Raw genomic sequence first — 17,677 nt, forward strand, 5'->3', positions numbered from 1 at the left:
GGGATTCCTGGGTGGCTCAGTGGTTTAGTGCCTGCCTTTGGCCCAGGGTGTGATCCTGGAGTCCCGGGATCGAGTCCCACGTCAGACTCCTGCACGGAGCCTGTTTCTCCCTCTGCCTGTGTCTCCGCCTCTCTCTCTCTCTCTCTCTCTCTCTCTCTAATGAACAAATAAATAAAATCGTTAAAAAAATTAATAAGGCAACACAAATCCTCACTATAAAGAACAAGTCAAGATCTGGTCACGGTTGTCTGGATTCAGTGACACAGGCTGTTGTAAAAAGGCTTTACCTTTTAATTATGCTTTTGTGTTGGTATTCATTTATTTCAGAGCACCAGGTTTTCCCCTGAAGCTTCTTTGTTCCTTTAATATTGTCCGGCTGTAGGAAATCAAGCCACATTTTATTTATTTAAGATTTAATTTTTTTAAAGATTTTATTTATTTATTTGAGAGAGAGAGAGTGCACATGAGCACATTTGTAGGAGGAGGGGCATGCAGAGGGAGAGGGAGAAGCAGACTCCCCGCTGAGTTGGTAGCCCAAGAGGGCTCCTATCCCAGGAACTGGGGATCACTTAACCCACTGAGCCACCCAGGCGCCTCTAAAATTTTATTTTTAAGTAATCCTCACACCCAACAGGGGCTCAAACTCAAAACCCCAAGATAGAGTCACATGTTCCACTGACGGAGCCAGCCAGATGTCCCTCAAGCCACATTTTAAAAGTGTAAAATAGGGGATCCCTGGGTGGCGCAGCGGTTTGGCACCTGCCTTTGGCCCAGAGTGTGATCCTGGAGACCCAGGATCGAGTCCCACGTCAGGCTCCCCGTGCATGGAGCCTGCTTCTCCCTCTGCCTCTCTCTCTCTGTCACTATCATAAATAAATAAATTTTAAAAATATTTAAAAATAAATAAATAAATAAAAATAAAAAGTGTAAAATAGGAGATCCCTGCGTGGCTCAGCAGTTTAGCACCTGCCTTCAGCCCAGGGTGTGATCCTGGAGTCCTGGGATCAAGTCCCACATCAGGCTCACTGCATGGAGCCTGCTTCTCCCTCTGCCTCTGTCTCTACCCCTCTCTCTCTCCCTCTCATGAATAAATAAAACCTTTAAAAAAAAAACTGTAAAATATACATTGAGGAAACAATGCATATGTCCCTTGTCAAATGAATAAAACAAAATGTGGCATATACATACAATGGAACATTATTCAGCATTTAAAAGGGGGGGGCACCTGAGTGGCTCAGGGTCCTGGGATTAGTGGGGAGCCTGTTTCTCCCTCTCCCTTTGCCTGCTGCTCCCCTTGCTTGTGCTCTCTCTCTTTCTGCCAAATATATAAATAAAAAATCTTTTTAAAATAAAGTAATAAAATAATAAAATAAAAATGAAGGAAAATTTGATACATACTACAAAATGATCAACCTCAAAGATATGGTAAATGAAATAAGCCAGATACAAAAGCATAAATATTGTATTGTTCAATTTGTATTTCACAGAGACAGAAAATAAAATATTGGTTAAACAGGGTGTGGGGGAGGAAAGTGGGGGAATTGTTTAATGGGTACAGAGTTTCAGTTTGGGATGTTGAAAAAGTCCTGGAGATGGACAGTGGTGATGGGTGCACAACACTGTGAATGTACCTACTGCCACTGAACTGTATACTTAAAAATGTTTAAAGTGGTAAATTAAACATGTTTTATGCTAAATTAAGAAAATCCCCCTCGATGTAACATATATTAAGAATAGTGTATTATACATACATATTCTGTTTAAGAAGTAATTATAAAGCAAATACATGTGTAATCACCATCTAGGTCAAGAAATAAAATATTATCAAAGGGTATTCCTTTGGCCTGTGGCCCTCTCCAACAAAAAGCTTCTCCTCCTTTCTGAGTAACACTCTCACTCACAATGTTCCTGACTAACCCTTGGTTTTAAAAAAAATAAGGTTGTGATGTGATAATGCAGGATAAATTAAATCAACATTACAAAAGCAATGGAGCATTTATTTAAATCCAATATTTTCCATACATGCAATATTTTTTTAATTAATAACTTTTAAAGTGCCCTCTCTCCTTTCACTCCTGAAACTCTTCATATTCTACAACTTATCTTGGTTCTACAGTGGACCTCACCTGGAGTTAAAAACAACAACAAACCTACTTCACTGTTGAGTTTAGATTTTCATGCCTCCTGCTCTCCCTTGCCTCCAACTACAAAGAAACAATGATTTAAACCCTTTGTGCCCTTTTAGAAAATTACACAGATACCCCATTGTGGAACCCTATAATCCCTCCGTGGAAAGGAAGAGATTAGCATATGAATACAAAGCAAAATGAATCCAGAATACAAAATGATCTACTGGATTGTGAAGCTCTTGTATTCTTAAAAAATGTATTTATTTCCTCTTTTTGTATTGCCCCTTTAGTGGTTCTCAGGGTTAAGGGAACTGAGCTTCCCCTCTGATTACCCGGAAAAGGATTTAAAAAAAAAAAAAAAGCTAACATCCTAGGAGGTGCAAAACCAACAGATGGCTCCCAGAGCCAGTGGAATCGCCAGTGGAATCTGCTACACTCGACGTGAGTTTGCTTGCGGGCGAGGAGTGTAGAAAGTGCTGTTCGCAGACTGCGCGGTGAAGGAGAGAAAGCGACAGAAGAGAGAGCCATAGTGCTGACGTTGAAGGCCCGGCCCTGTGAGGTTGCACGGGGTAAGTGGCGTTGGCCAGGAGGCAGTAGCGAAGGGGAAGGAAAGAGGATTTGGGCTAGGGGCGGGGCCTGCGGCGCAGCGTGCGTCCTGATTGCTGGACCGCCGCTGCCAATCTCGCAGAATCGCTCGGTTAACCAGTGCGCTGGCTAGACGCGCTCAGATATACTGAGTGAGCCCTGAGAAGCAGTCTCAGATCCTGACGGTGCCGCAGCCCGCAGCCTCAGCCAGGGAGTCCCAGCCGCTTTCAATGGAGGAGAAGCCCGGCCAGCCACAGCCTCAGCACCATCACAGCCACCACCATCCGCACCATCACCCCCAGCAGCAGCAGCAACAGCAGCAGCAGCCGCCGCACCACCACCACCATTATTATTTCTACAACCACAGCCACAACCACCATCACCACCACCATCACCAGCAGCCTCACCAATACCTGCAGCATGGAGCCGAGGGCAGCCCCAAGGCCCAGCCTAAGGCGCTGAAACATGAGCAGAAACACACCCTCCAGCAGCACCAGGAAACGCCGAAGAAGAAAACAGGTCTGGGAGGGAGGACGAGTGGGGGAAGGGGAATGGGGGTGGGGGGTAGAGAAGATGGGGGTGGGGCTGGATGTGGAAAGCGCGGACGCGGTCGGAGAGAGAGAGAGAGAGAGTGTGTGTGTGTGTGTGTGTGTGTGTGTGTCTCGGTGTCCTGCGGGTCCGGGGAAGCCCCCTTCCATTCTCCCAAAGCCCGGGCTGGCCGCGGGGTTTGCAGCGCCCTCTCCTTCTCCTCAGCATGGGAGAGGCCCAGCCAGGCCAGTGTGACCTTCTCGGCCCCCGCCCGGGCTGGAGGGAGACCTGCAGGGTCGGCCTTGGGAATCTAGCCTCATTATTCCTTTCCCGTTTACCTTCCTGAGGCTCCAGAGGAACCTGAATTTGGTGGCCGAGTTAGGGTGAACATACCCGCCCCCCCAAAGCCCGCGGGGTGTATCTCTAGAAGGCCTAGCGAATCTCGACTCGGGTGGTGTCGCGAGACCCTCTTGCAGGCGGCGAGGCGAGGGGGTAGGTGGGCAGAGTTGAGGAAGTATCCTCCCTCACCCGCTACCCCAAGCCCACCTGTGGCCTTGGGGTTCCCCGTCTGGGGGGGGCGGCCAGGACCCCTCGACTCTCGAGTCATTTCTACCTCTGCGCGCCTTTTCTGGGCACCGGACCCCGCAGTCTACCCTCGCGGCTCCTCCCGAGCCCGGCGCCCGGGCCCGCTCCCCCCAGAGCCGGCGCGGCTGGAATGTTCTCTCCTCCTCGCGGGGCCGCTTCCTGTCCGCCATGTTGGAAGCCGATTCCTGTCACCGACTCCGGCCCGCTGAGGAGCGGAGGGGGAAGGGTGTCGAGGGGGCTCGGCGCGGCGGAGCTGGGGGGGGGCTCAGGATCCCCACCCGCGGTCGCCTACCCCCCCCCGCCCTGCGGGGGCGCCGTCGCCCCCGGCCGTGGCCGCCCCTCCCCCCGTCGCCGGCCGGGTTGTGTAACCCGGTGGCGGCCGCGCGGCCCCGGGCGGGTCCCTGGGGTGAGGGGCGGGGGCGGTTGGGGTGGGGGAGGGAAGCGGCCACGAGGGGAGCGGCCTGCAGCGGGCCCCGCGCGCCAGCGGCCGCGTTTCCCGCTCCCGGGTGCGGCGGGAGGCGCGGGCGGTCCGGGTGGGGAGCCGGCCTCGAAGTGGGGCCGGGAGGAGGAGGCCGCGGGCGACTGCTGCGGCGCTCCTTGGGGCAGGAGGGCTGGGGGCGGGGGGGATACATTTTGGGTAAAGGCGGTGCCTGAAGGCCGGGTGGGGTACCCAGCGGGAACCAGGCTCCCCGGTCACGAGTTTCTCTGCCACAGGAACCTCGTCTCCTGCCAGGTTCGCTCACGACTCCGCCTCTCAGGCTTTCACTTGGGCCCTCTCTTCAAGCAGCTCATTTTTACAAAAAAAGCTTGTTCTAGCTTCCTCCAGTCCCCCAGCATTTACCTTCTGGGCTTGGGTGTAGTGATTTCGAGGAGAGGGATTAGAAAAATGATTGGATGGGGTAGAGGGTGAGTTTTTTTGACCCCTATTTCTTGTCCTTAAGGGAGAAACGAGGTGGCTCATCCATGAGGTTGGCTCACTACCATCTTGCCTCAGACGAGGCTGTTTTCCATTTTTAAAGGAAAGGTGTTTTCCTATTTTCAAATTGATACGATCCCCAAACTCTTGATTTTCACAAATGTTAAATTGAGAGTAAAAGTAATTTTAGAAGACATTTGAGAAGAAATGAACTAAAAACCTTGAAATCAGGCAGGTTTTTTGTTTTGTTTTGTTTTTTGTTTTTTTTACAAATTAAAGGTTCTTTGTAAATTAAGAAATGAAGGGAATGATAAGAAAATGTTAAACCCAGCAAATCAAATGTGATACAGGCAGTTACTGAGAGCTGGAGAAAAATTCCTATTCTATTGAAGATTTAATGTAACTTGAAGACAAATTGGAATGCCAGATTTTCCACTTCTGGGGTGGGTAGGGACATCACGTGTGCAGTAGAAGTGAAAATGTAAATGTATTGAGTATTTAATCATAACAGATTTGAAACAGTTTGAAACTATTAGAAAGTATACAACATTAAATGTTTTAACGTTAGGTCTTTTTCAACTTAGAGGAAAGAGAATCTTGCTTTCTTATGGTTGTGTGGAATATAAAGCAGTATTACTGTTCACATTGGAAAATTTTGAAACATTGGTCAGGTATTATACCCCTGCAGGAATCTCCTCTACAGATAGAAACAGCCCCTGAACCATTCAAGGTGGTATTCTTTAAATTAATAGATCTATCCTGGAAGAGGATAAAGAGGGGAACCTGGGTTTAGCAATTTGTGAGAATGTAAACAATTTGGGATGAATAGTTTTCCACGTGTAGCCTGGTCGCAGTACTGTTGCTTCAACATGTAAAATACTAATTTACTAAGAAAACTTAGGACTTTTTAAATATATCTCATATGTTGAAGTCGGCTTTTATGACCCATTACCCATAAACCTATAAAGAGGAACCTGTTTCTTTTTCCAGAAGAGGGCACTAGAGAGGGTCAGATGTGTTCAGTAATTTCGGTTTCTATTCCAAAAGCTAGATTTATCCGTACTGAAGTTTTGCAGAGTCCTTTTGAAGTAGGGTTAGATGCTTTAGCACAGCAAACCTAAATAATAAAAGTACAAGGAGCCCTTTGATTTCTTTCAGTAATTCTGTGGTATTTGCATTTTTCTTAAATACCTAAGTTTTAAAAAGAAAATGTCCCTGGTACACTTTGCATTCCAGCAAAGTTGCTATGGAAAAAATTTTAAATAGTTAGAATGAGCTGTTGTTAGCCTAATTGTTATTAAAACATGGGAATGTAAGTATAGTGGCTTTTGAGCTGTTATTAAATTGGTGATTTCTGATATTGGAGCCACTAAATAATAGTAATTTTAGGAAAAATTATTCTGGTTCACTTAAAAGTCTTAGCTTTGGTCCAAGTTAGTTTGGACATTGGGGTGGGGTTTGTTTGTTTGTTTGTTTGTTTTCCCTTTCTAAGATTGCTTTCTTATCTTTGAGAAAGTTATGGCTAGTGGGCCCAAGAGTCCAAACCTTTGTTTAGCATATTAGGTTGTTAAGTGGTATATGTAGTTTTTTTCTTCTTAGTCTAGAGATGTACACAGGTAAAACTTGCATCTGTTAAAAACATTGATAGCTTCATTTTAGGAACTAGTTGCTTTTCTGAAGAAAGAAAAACCTTTCAGAAAACATCCTAAGCAGCGATCTTTTAGTAGTTTCATAGCTAGAATTTTTCCACCAAAAGTTTGATTTGAATAGCTGTCAGAAAAAACCTCTTTCAGCAGCCAAAAAATTTAAAATACAACTACATAAATTAGGGGCTTTAGCAAAATAGTTTTTATGGTACAACTTTTGTGCCACTCAATCTTAGGAATGATTATAGTCTTGAGTTATTTTCTGAAAGTACAATAGAAGAAAATGCCTTGCCTTTATTTCTTCATTCTTAGTGTCCTTTTTCTCTGATATAGAATGAGTGTCTTAAAATAAGAGTAAATCCTGTTGTTCATCTTCCCAGATTATGCTCTAGATCACATAAAATCCTTTTAAAACCATGGTTCTCAAACTTTTTTTTTTTTTTTAATTATTTATTCATGACAGAGAAGAGAGGCTGAGACATAGGCAGAGGGAGAAGCAGGCTTCTTGCAGGGAGCCTGATGTGGGACTCCATCCTAGGACCTCAGGATCAAGCCCTGAGCTGAAGGCAGATGCTCAACCACTTAGCCACCCAGGCATCCCTGGTTCTGAAACTTAAAAAAAATCTTGGATCCTTTATGCTTTAGAATGCACAAAGAGCTTTTACTGTGGTTATATTTATTGATATTTGCTGTGTTGAGAATTACAACAAAATTTCAAAACAAGAATATACACCTCACATTCCTTTTAGTCTTCATAGGCGGAAGGCCTGCAAGGATGAAAGTGACAAAGGCAGATTACTTGGTATTCTTATTGGACATCCCTCCCCAGCCCCCTGAAAAGCTGCCTTAAATGAATGTGTGTGTATCCTGTTATGTATCTGTTTCTAATGATTTGACCTCAAAATGCTTTGGGGAACATTTCACAGAAAGACAGGTAACTAATACCATTATTTTACTGGTAAGGAAATAAGAAAAGCTGTTGTTAGCCTAATTGAATAACGTATAGTAATAAACTTCATGGTAGTTGAAGGTCTTAAACTTGAACACTGGGGGATCCCTGGGTGGCTCAGCAGTTTAGCGCCTGCCTTCAGCCCAGGGCGTGATCCTGGAGGCCCCAGGATCCTGTCCCCCATCAGGCTCCCTGCATGGAGCCTGCTTCTCCAACTCTGCCTGTGTCTCTCTGCCTTCTCTCTTTCTGTGTCTCTCATGAATAAATAAATAAAATCTTTAAAAAAAAAAAAAAAAGCTTGAACACCATGACACTTTTTAAAATTAGGCACCTTTCACTGTAGTTTTGTTAGTAGTTTTGCACCACAAGTGATGCAGTATTAATGTAGTGATAGGAAACCATGTTATAGGCAGCCTGGAGTTCAGATTTCCAGTTCTCTACTTTGTGACTTGGGCAAATTAATTTCTCTAGTCTGCTTACCCAGATGTAAAATGAAGAAAATATATCTTAAAAGAGTTAGAAACATTGGTATATAGGTGTTTTGGTTTCATACATTGACAGAATGATCTAATGTCTGGGAAATGTCAATAAATTTAAGACTACTGTAGGAAAAAGCTCACAAGTATTTGATTTTTGTTTAGCGGAATGCAGTAGAAAGAAACTGCTTATGGTGACTACCAGCCATTCATGGTTTCATAGAAAGGGATTAAAAAAATTTTTTTTAAGGATTTTATTTATTTGAGAGTGCGTGGGGGTGTGGTAGAGGGTAGACTCCCCACTGAGCAAAGAGTCTGATGTGGGACTCCATCCCAGGACCCTGAGATCAGAGCCTGAGTCAAAGGCAGACACTTAACCAACTGAACCACCCAGGCACCCCTAGAAAGGGATTCTTTAACTTCCCTGTAATACATAAAATTAACATACTGGCATAATTTGATTTTTACCCAGAGGGTAGCCCTGCTGTTAATTGTAAAGGAAATTTTATAACAGCTTTGTGAGAACAATGGGGAAGTTGATTTGTTAAATGAGAGGTATAATGGCATTAATTTTTTATTAATTTATTTATTATATATATTAATTTATTAATTAATGGCATTAGTTTTTTGTGACCTCAGACTTTGGTTTGAAACCAGCTTGTTTCAGTTTCTTGCTTGGTAGACTTCTAATCAGTAATATGGGATTCACAAGTGTTTTCTTGTAGTTGTGAAATAACATAGTCAAGTTAATATGCTCATAGCATAGTCTCTTTGAATGTTAGGTATTACTGTAATTTATATATTGTAAAAAAGCCTTTTTTTCCCCCCTCTCTCTAGGCTATGGTGAACTGAATGGTAATCCTGGAGAAAGAGAAATATCTTTAAAGAGCCTGGGTTCTGATGAAGCTACCAACCCTATTTCCAGGGTGCTCAATGGCAACCAACAAATTGTAGACACTAATTTGAAGCAGACTGTAAAGGCCAGCACCTTTGGGAAAGCAGGAATTAAAACCAGGAATTTCATTCAGAAAAACAGTATGGACAAAAAGAATGGGAAGTCTTATGAAAATAAATCTGGAGAGAACCAGTCTGTAGACAAGACCGATACTGTAGCAATTCCAAATGGTGTTGTAACAAATAATTCTGGCTATATTACTAATGGTTATATGGGCAAAGGAGCAGATAATGATGGTAGTGGATCTGAGAGCGGATATACCACTCCTAAAAAAAGGAAAGCTAGGCGCAATAGTGCCAAGGGTTGTGAAAACCTTAATTTAGTGCAGGACAAAATAATGCAACAAGAGACCAGTGTCCCAAACTTAAAACAGGGACTTGAAACTTTCAAGCCTGACTACAGTGAACAAAAGGGAAATCGAGTAGATGGTTCAAAGCCCATTTGGAAGTATGAAACTGGGCCTGGAGGAACAAATCGAGGAAAACCTGCTGTGGGGGATATGCTACGGAAAAGCTCTGATATTAAACCTGGTGTGAACAGCAAAAAGTTTGATGATCGGCCCAAAGGAAAGCATGCTTCCGCTGTTACCTCCAAAGAGGACTCGTGGACCCTATTTAAACCACCTCCAGTTTTTCCAGTGGACAATAGCAGTGCTAAAATAGTTCCTAAAATAAGTTATGCAAGCAAAGTTAAGGAAAACCTCAACAAAACTGTACAGAATTCCTCTGTGTCACCATCTTCATCTTCATCTTCTTCGTCTACTGGGGAAACCCAGACCCAATCTTCAAGTCGGTTATCCCAGGTCCCTATGTCAGCGCTGAAATCTGTTACTTCGGCCAACTTTTCTAATGGGCCTGTTTTAGCAGGGACTGATGCAAGTGTATATTCTCCAGGGGGTCAGCCACTGCTAACTACTGCTGCTAATACTCTAACACCCGTCTCTTCTGGGACTGATTCAGTTCTCCAGGACATGAGTCTGACTTCAGCAGCTGTTGAACAAATTAAATCTAGCCTTTTTGTCTATCCTTCAAATATGCAAACTGTGCTATTGAGCACAGCACAAGTGGATCTACCCTCTCAGACAGATCAGCAAAATCTGGGGGATATCTTCCAGAATCAGTGGGGTTTATCATTTATAAATGAGCCCAGTGCTGGCCCTGAGACTGTTCTTGGGAAGTCATCAGATCATAAAGTGATGGAGGTGACATTTCAAGGGGAATATCCTGCCACTTTGGTTTCACAGGGTGCTGAAATAATCCCCTCAGGAACTGAGCATCCTGTGTTTCCCAAGGCTTATGAGCTGGAAAAACGGACTAGTCCTCAAGTTCTGAGTAGCATTCTAAAATCTGGGACTACTAGTGAGAGTGGAGCCTTATCCTTGGAACCCAGTCATATAGGTGACCTGCAAAAAGCAGACACCAGTAGTCAAGGTGCTTTAGTGTTTCTCTCAAAGGACTACGAGATAGAAAATCAAAATCCTCTGGTGTCTCCTACGAACACTTTGTTAGGCTCCGCCAAAGAACAGAGATACCAGAGAGGCCTAGAAAGAAATGATAGCTGGGGTTCTTTTGACCTGAGGGCTGCTATTGTATATCACACTAAAGGTAATTCATTTGTTTTTATATAAAGATTCTTACATAAATTTAATAAGCATTTATTAGCTGGTGTATTAAGGGTAAATTTTGGAAGTTTTTATGAGATTCTTTAAGAATTTGGGAACTAAGTTGAGAACAGTGGATAAGCAGTAGATAAATTAATTCAGGGTCTTTGGAAATAGTACTATTTAGAAGGAATGTTCACTTTCAACTTCAAAATGTTTATATATATATATTCACACAAACACAAAAGTATACTTGACTTCTTATACCTGGTTCAAAGAATGAAGAGGGATGGGGTGGTGCCCAAAGGGATGACATATTTTCTCATGAGTTCTTTTTAAAATTTTTCTTTGAACAGATTTTCCCTCTTTGCTTTTTATATCATGTACTTCTTTATTAGTGAGCTCACTTGATAGTTCTAATTTGTATAAAATGAGTAGGAGCAGTGTTTTTTGAGGAGGAGTCCAGAAAGATGGAGTGTCAAACTATTTCTTCTCTTCTAAGAAGGAATAATGCGTGCTAAGTGGTAACTGGAAAATAATTTTGACAATTGCAGTGGCAGGCTCAATTAGCAATGTAGGAACCAGGCTCTTGGGGTCTGTACTTTTCATAGCCCCAAAGCCTATGTTAAAAAAGGAATCATATCTTTCAAGTTCCATGCTCATAACTTTAGAGTATGGTTTATTTGTGTCGTCTTCTTTTTTTTTTTTTTTTTTAATGTTTATTTCAGAGAGAGTGAGTATGGAGAGGGGCAGAGGGAGAGGGACACAGGCAGACTCCCTGCTGAGCCGGGAATCTGACATGGGGCTCAGTCCCAGGACCCTGAGATTAACCCACTGAGCCATCCAGGCAGCCCTTTGTGTCTTAAAGAAAAATTTACTGTATGGTATAAACTTATTTAAATCCCTACAGCAAATAATGAGTCTTAGTGAATGATGTTTATAACCTCGGTACTTTTGAGAATGGTGGTTTTTTTCATCTTCCACTTCGGTCTTCCCCTAGTCCCCTAACAGAAATTTATACCCCATGCATGCATACACACACCTCAGATATGCTGCATATTCCCATTTTTAACTGGCTCATTTAGGCAGTGACTTGGAGCTGCTGGGAAGGGGTAGCATATCAGATAGTGGGGATGAGGTAATTCCCATATTCTCCCTGGAAGGATCACTGCCTCAGAGATGAATAACAAAGCTATTTATGTGACTTTTAAGCAGATTGCCTCCTCTGCATACCTTTCCTTATCTGCAAACTGGAAGACATTAGTAAAATGAACAGATGTCTTTTTTCTATTTTTCTTCCTTTAGAAAATGGTAGTAAGTAGTAGTATTACCTTATGGGAGTTTAGGAGTAGAAATCCTGGCAGATAAAATTACCTGTCTGCACTTTTTTTCTCCAGCACTGCTGTTGGGAAGTAAATAAATTAACTAAGAAGTGGATGTTTTTAGGAAAGTTAGGACAAAAAAAATTACTTATTTTCTTAAGACTTGTAGTTAATTATAAGTTAAGTTCTGCTGGGGGAGTTGGTGTTTTTGGTGATATTATCTGTGCTATCTGCCCACCAGAGACCACTACTGGGAAAATCTTTACCTGAATATTTTGTATGGGTAATTAGGAACCTGAAGGAATATCTGGTTACGTTCTTCCACAACCTGCAAAAAAGTTTGGGACAAGTTGTTCCATGAAGTGGTTGTTGGCTGGTGTTTTTATATGTTTTTATTACGGAGAATTGTAAGCCTTTTTAAATGGGAGTAATAACTCCTATTTATTTATAGGTATTCTGTATGCATTTTTCCTATAGTGACACTAATTAGATCTGAAATTAGTGGTATTTAAATAAGCTAAATGCCCCTACGTGGATGCAGTTATATTTAGTTTTGCTGATATTACTGAAAGATTTGCTTTAGTAAAGTGCATCAATTTGAGTTTCGTAGTTGGGTATTATTGAGATTTAATTGGTATTGATTGTTTTTTCCCCCCCTAACAATGGTTAATGTTCAGTTCAGTTAGTTCCCAAAGTGGCAAGTTCTTTGAATTCCTGCCAAATGTGGATTGGTTCATTAGGTCACTAATTTCTCTTTTCTGTGAGTTTGTTTTGAATCACAACCTTTTCAAGATCTGAAGAACTTTCTCATAAGTGAAGGCTGGCCTTTTTTTTTTTTTTTTTGAGTTGTCTTAAACTCTAAAGGAGGTAATAATCAGTTGGGCTTATTAGACTATCCTTTAAAAGAGCACTTGTATTTTCTTGGTCCTTTAGTGAAGTCTTCTCTTTAAATGTTCAAAAGCAGTCACTTACTGAGTTAAAGTTAGGCTCAGAAATAAAAGTTTTTATGCATACCTCCTTACTTTAAAAGTAAGCTCCTCAACAACTTTATTTGGAAATAGTAGATAAGAGAGTGCTTAGTGTCAGTTGAGCAGGAATGGTGCATTTTTTAGATTAAACATTAATTACTTGCAGCCTTAGAAATACTGCAGATCCTTTGGAAATCTGAATATTCAGTACATTTGACGATAGGAAATAAAGATACTATGAGGCATAAAAAAGGGATTGGTGGGAAATCTAGTTCTTGGGATTTTTCTTTCAGCTTTTGATATATATTATGCTATTAATTTTTCTTAAGAAATGGGTTAATCTTTTTATTATCTAGGGGAATATTGTACCATTACATAGCAGTATTAATATTTATGGTGAGATGTAAGTCCTATTTTCTATTTCTCTCAAATGGCACTTAAGGGGCATTTATTACCTTAATAGCTTTTTAAATTAACTATGAAAAAATTGATACTCAAAAGTGGAACCTATAATGAACCTCAGTGTACCCATTGTCCCGCCAGAACATTTAGAAAGTATTCATTCTTGTTTAACCTATCTACCTTCACACTTTATTTGGTAGGAATTTCAAAAGCAAATTCCAGGTATCCTAACATTTTGCTAGTTGATGCTTTGGTTATGTTTGAGTGATAGCTTTTAATGCACCTACCCAGGACATAGAACTGTCGCCTCCTTTAAAGCATTTACTTTTCAAAGGCTTGTAACACTACACTCAACTTTTTGAGGTGAATCTTTGGTTTTGAAATGGTCATTTGAAGTCATTTGATTCAAAAAGTCATTTGAAGACAAATCTGTTAAAATAAGGTAGGTTGATGTGAGTTGTGTGTTTGGTTCATTTAAACCAGGTTGATTTATCTTGCCTAACTAATACTGCACGGAAGTTCATCAAGTATTCAATGCTGATATTTTGGAGTATTTATTAAAAAATAATTTAATATGGTAAATTTTACCCAGTATGTAGAGATGCAAGGGAGGATGAATAAAATAAGATAGAATTCTTGATGGTTGACGTGGATCAACATGACAGTTACCTAGTAAAAAATATCCTTGAGGGAACACTAGGCTATAGTATGAAACTTTAAGAATTTGTTTCTGTGTTACTTCTATAGGTTATTAGCATAAATGACTTGAGGCACTAGATGTGGACTATACTCCGGATAAAAATGTAGTGGTTCTCATTGCCAGCTAGGATTAGGAACTCTTGAGTCTTAGAGAGCTTTCCTCAGTTTAATCCTACTTTTCTGTTTTCTGCCAGAGTTGTGCAGTAATATACGTGTGTGTGTAGTGTATGTTTTCCTTTCCCTTATAATATAGGCAAAGTACTTTGCTTAGTTATGTAAGATTTTGGCAGGGTGTGTCTTTTTCTTTGAAGAGCTTAATTAAGTAGAGGAGAAAACAATACACAAGTTTATAAGGCAAGATTTTTTTTAAAGGTCATATGGATCAAAATAGAGGATTTTAGTGGAAGAATTTTTTTTTAAGTTTTTTTTTTTTAATTTTTATTTGTTTATGATAGTCACAGAGAGAGAGAGAGAGAGAGAGAGAGAGGCAGAGACACAGGCAGAGGGAGAAGCAGGCTCCATGCACCGGGAGCCCGACGTGGGATTCGATCCCGGGTCTCCAGGATCACGCCCTGGGCCAAAGGCAGGCGCCAAACCGCTGCGCCACCCAGGGGTCCCCCTGGAAGAATTTTTAATGGAGTAAAGGTGGGAAGAGTTAATGCAGCCTGTGTTTTCCTGGAGGCAGCAGCATTTAAACTGGGTTTTGATGGATAGGGAAGATTTTTTGATTTAATGGAAATGCAAAGAAGAGGAAGATAATAAGTTGGAAAATCCTGAGTAAATGTAAATATTGGAAGGGATCTGCTTTGGATGTGGTGAAAGGACATAAGAGAAGGAAGGTAAGTTGCTGCCAGATCATCAGATTAGTCTGGAAGGCATTGAGCATCAGGGAGCTGGGCTGGGGGAATGGAGGTGACTTAAACTGACAGAAGACTGGAGTTTTAATGCTTCTATTTCTAATTTCTGTGTACCTAAAAAAAATCATTTGTCATTTTTAAGCACTTACCTTATAAAATAAGTGTATCAACCTTTGTTTTATTCTATCAGATTGTACTAAAGTGCTTTAAAAATTAAGTTGGTATTGCTGACTTGCATTCAGGTAGATTAATGTGGCATCAGTTTTGTGTTTTTTTTTTTCTTAAGATTTTATTTTATTTTAATTTTTTTTATTTATTTATGATAGTCACACAGGGAGAGAGAGAGAGAGGCAGAGACACAGGCAGAGGGAGAAGCAGGCTCCATGCACCAGAAGCCCGACATGGGACTCTATCCCGGGTCTCCAGGATCGCGCCCTGGGCCAAAGGCAGGCGCCAAACCGCTGCGCCACCCAGGCTGCCCTCAAGGATACTCTTATCACACAGTCTGACTCAGAGCTCAATCCTTTGACCCCAAGATCATGACCTAAGAAATCAAGTTGGGCACCCAACCAACTGAACAACACAGGTGCCCTGAAACGTGCTTTTTAAAATGCTAAAAAAAATTTTTTAAGTGTTATTTTTTTGAGAGAGAGACAATGCGGGCCGTGTGGTGGGGTGGAGAAGGGGAGAGAGAATCTTAGGCAGGCTTCTCACCCAGCAGGAATCCTAAATCAGGGCTCCATCTCACAACCCTGAGATCATGGCCTGAGCTAAAATCAAGATTCAGATGCTTGGGGCACCTGGGTGGCTAAGTGGTTGAGCCTCTGCCTTCAGCTCAGGTCGTGATCCGGGGTCCTGAGATTGAGTCCTACATCCAGCTCCCCGCAGGGAGCCTGCTTCTCCCTCTGCCTCTGTCTCTGCCTCTTTCTGTGTCTCTCATAAATAAGTAAATAAAATATTTTTTTAAAAAGATTCAGATGCATAACCAACTGAGCCACCCAGGTTCCACTTAAATGTTATGTTAAACTGGGACAGTATTCAATTTTAAAAGTAAAAAGAATGAGCTTCAAGTTGGTTTTAACCCTCTTAGCTTTAGTCTTTTTCTTTGAAGAATTAAATGCTGAATTTTTGGTTGGACCATACGCAATTGCTGTTTTTACAGGTCAAAAAGGGTTGAATATCAATTTGAAAAGGGCTTAGTACTACTTTGTTATATTATTACTTCCTGACTGATTTAGGAGTAGTATTTTGTTCAAATATTAACGTATTACACCAAGCTCTGTGCAAAGCAATTGTGATAAGCAGATGAAAAGAGGATTCGTGTCATTAAGGAATTCAGTCTAATAGGGAAACGGGGAAACATACATAAAAGGAAATATATGACTAGTGTGATGGCTCTGTAGAAAAATGTATGAAATGCATTTGGAACATAGAGAAACCCATAAGTGAGAGGTGGGGGCCACTCAGGGAAGGCTAGTCAGGATTCAAAAGAGAAGTGGAAATTGGCTTATTTGTTGTACAAGGAAAGTCCTAACTATTTTGGGTGGAGGAAATGGAATAGTATTTGAACATGCTAGTCATTCAAAGTGATTCAAGGAAGGTGAGTGGTGCAAGTTAAAATAATCTTTAATTTAGTCATCTAATTTATTTTTGATAAACAGCTGTGTCAAATGCTAGACGTGTTATACAAGATAAACAGATCTAGTCTCCCTTTAGACAGTGAGAATCTACTGAAATGTTTTGGTCCCTTTCAGGCTTTTATTTATAGGGGAAGAGAATGATAGCTATGGTGTAGAAGGTAGAAAGTGAGGCCTAATTAAGGGCAAGAGAGGCCTGTTAAAAGATTACACTGCAGAAATGTTTGTAAGGTACCACTGCTTGAACCAGGCAGTGACATCTGGGTGGAGAAAAAGGGTGACTAGAAAGTTTAAAATGTCTTAACTGTAAGAATTGCAGTAATTGAATGCTCCCTCCCTATATTCTCTAATTTGCATTTTCTTGACTACTCCCTTTCTTGCCCTTTTTTTTCCTTTTTTTCCTTTTTTTTTTTGTATATTCAATATCACTACTCTAATTCTTCAGATATAAAACTGAATTCACTTTTTTCCCAAACCCTAATTGTTAGGTTATGGATCCTATCTCTAACATACTCAGTTTTCCTTTCTATCTGTAATACAACTGTCCTAATTTCTTCACTTTTGCAGTAACATTTACTGGGCTCTTTCTCTGTATAGTAGTCCTACCTTTTCCGTGGTTTTGCTTTCCGTGGTTTCAGTTGCCTGAAATACATACATCCGCGGTTAGCTGCAGTCTGGAAGCAGATGATCCTTTTGAATTGTCAGAAGGTCAGTAGTAGCCTAACTCTATGTCACTGCCTATTGTCATTCATCTCCCATCATCTCATCGTGTGGGCATTTTTTCATCTCCTCACAAGAAGAATGGTAAGTACAGTATAATTAAGATATTTGAGAGATACCACACTCAAATTAACTTTTTTTTACACTGTTATAATGGTTCTATTTTATTGTTAATCTCTTACTGTGCCTAATTTATAAATTAAGCCTTATCATAGGCATGTATGTATAGGGAGAAGTATATGTAGGGTTTGGTACTATTTGTAGTTGTAGGCATCCACTGTATGTGGGTGGGTGTTAGAACCTATCTACTGAAGATAAGGGGGGAGGAGACTACTATATTATCACTTCATCCATACTCTTCAGTTACCTCAATCATTACTAACATTGAGTACAATAATCTCAGATATTTTCAGTTACTCCCCTTTACCTATTTGATTTAAATAGTAAACTTTGCGCCTTTGTGCTGTCCTCCGAATAGCAGAGTAGCATTTATCTTTGTGTAGATCTTTCCTTCTTGGTGACTTTTAGCTCTGTTCCTGAATAGTATGCTTCGTCTAAATCTTTTTGTCTTAGTGACATCCAGCCTTAATAAATTAATTGTGACCACCAAAGCATAGGGCAGTAAACTTTTCATATGAATGCCCAGATAGTAAATATTTTAGGGTTTGTGAGCCATAGGGTTGGTCTCTCCTTGCAATTCTAG

General features: G+C 41.2%; 1 protein-coding gene across 1 annotated transcript in view; it reads left to right on the forward strand.

The window, feature by feature from the left end:
• Positions 1 to 2,723: 2,723 nt before the first annotated feature.
• Positions 2,724 to 17,677, forward strand: part of NUFIP2 (nuclear FMR1 interacting protein 2) — a 30,409-nt gene continuing 15,455 nt past the window's right edge. Inside the window, exons 1-2 of the mRNA XM_041724576.1 lie at positions 2,724 to 3,233; positions 8,652 to 10,373. Coding sequence (XP_041580510.1) covers positions 2,945 to 3,233; positions 8,652 to 10,373 — 2,011 coding nt within the window. The 5' untranslated portion in view covers positions 2,724 to 2,944. The remainder of the gene's footprint in view (positions 3,234 to 8,651; positions 10,374 to 17,677) is intronic.

Source organism: Vulpes lagopus, chromosome 12 (genome assembly GCF_018345385.1).
Source record: "Vulpes lagopus strain Blue_001 chromosome 12, ASM1834538v1, whole genome shotgun sequence".
NCBI classification, from domain to species: domain Eukaryota; kingdom Metazoa; phylum Chordata; class Mammalia; order Carnivora; family Canidae; genus Vulpes; species Vulpes lagopus.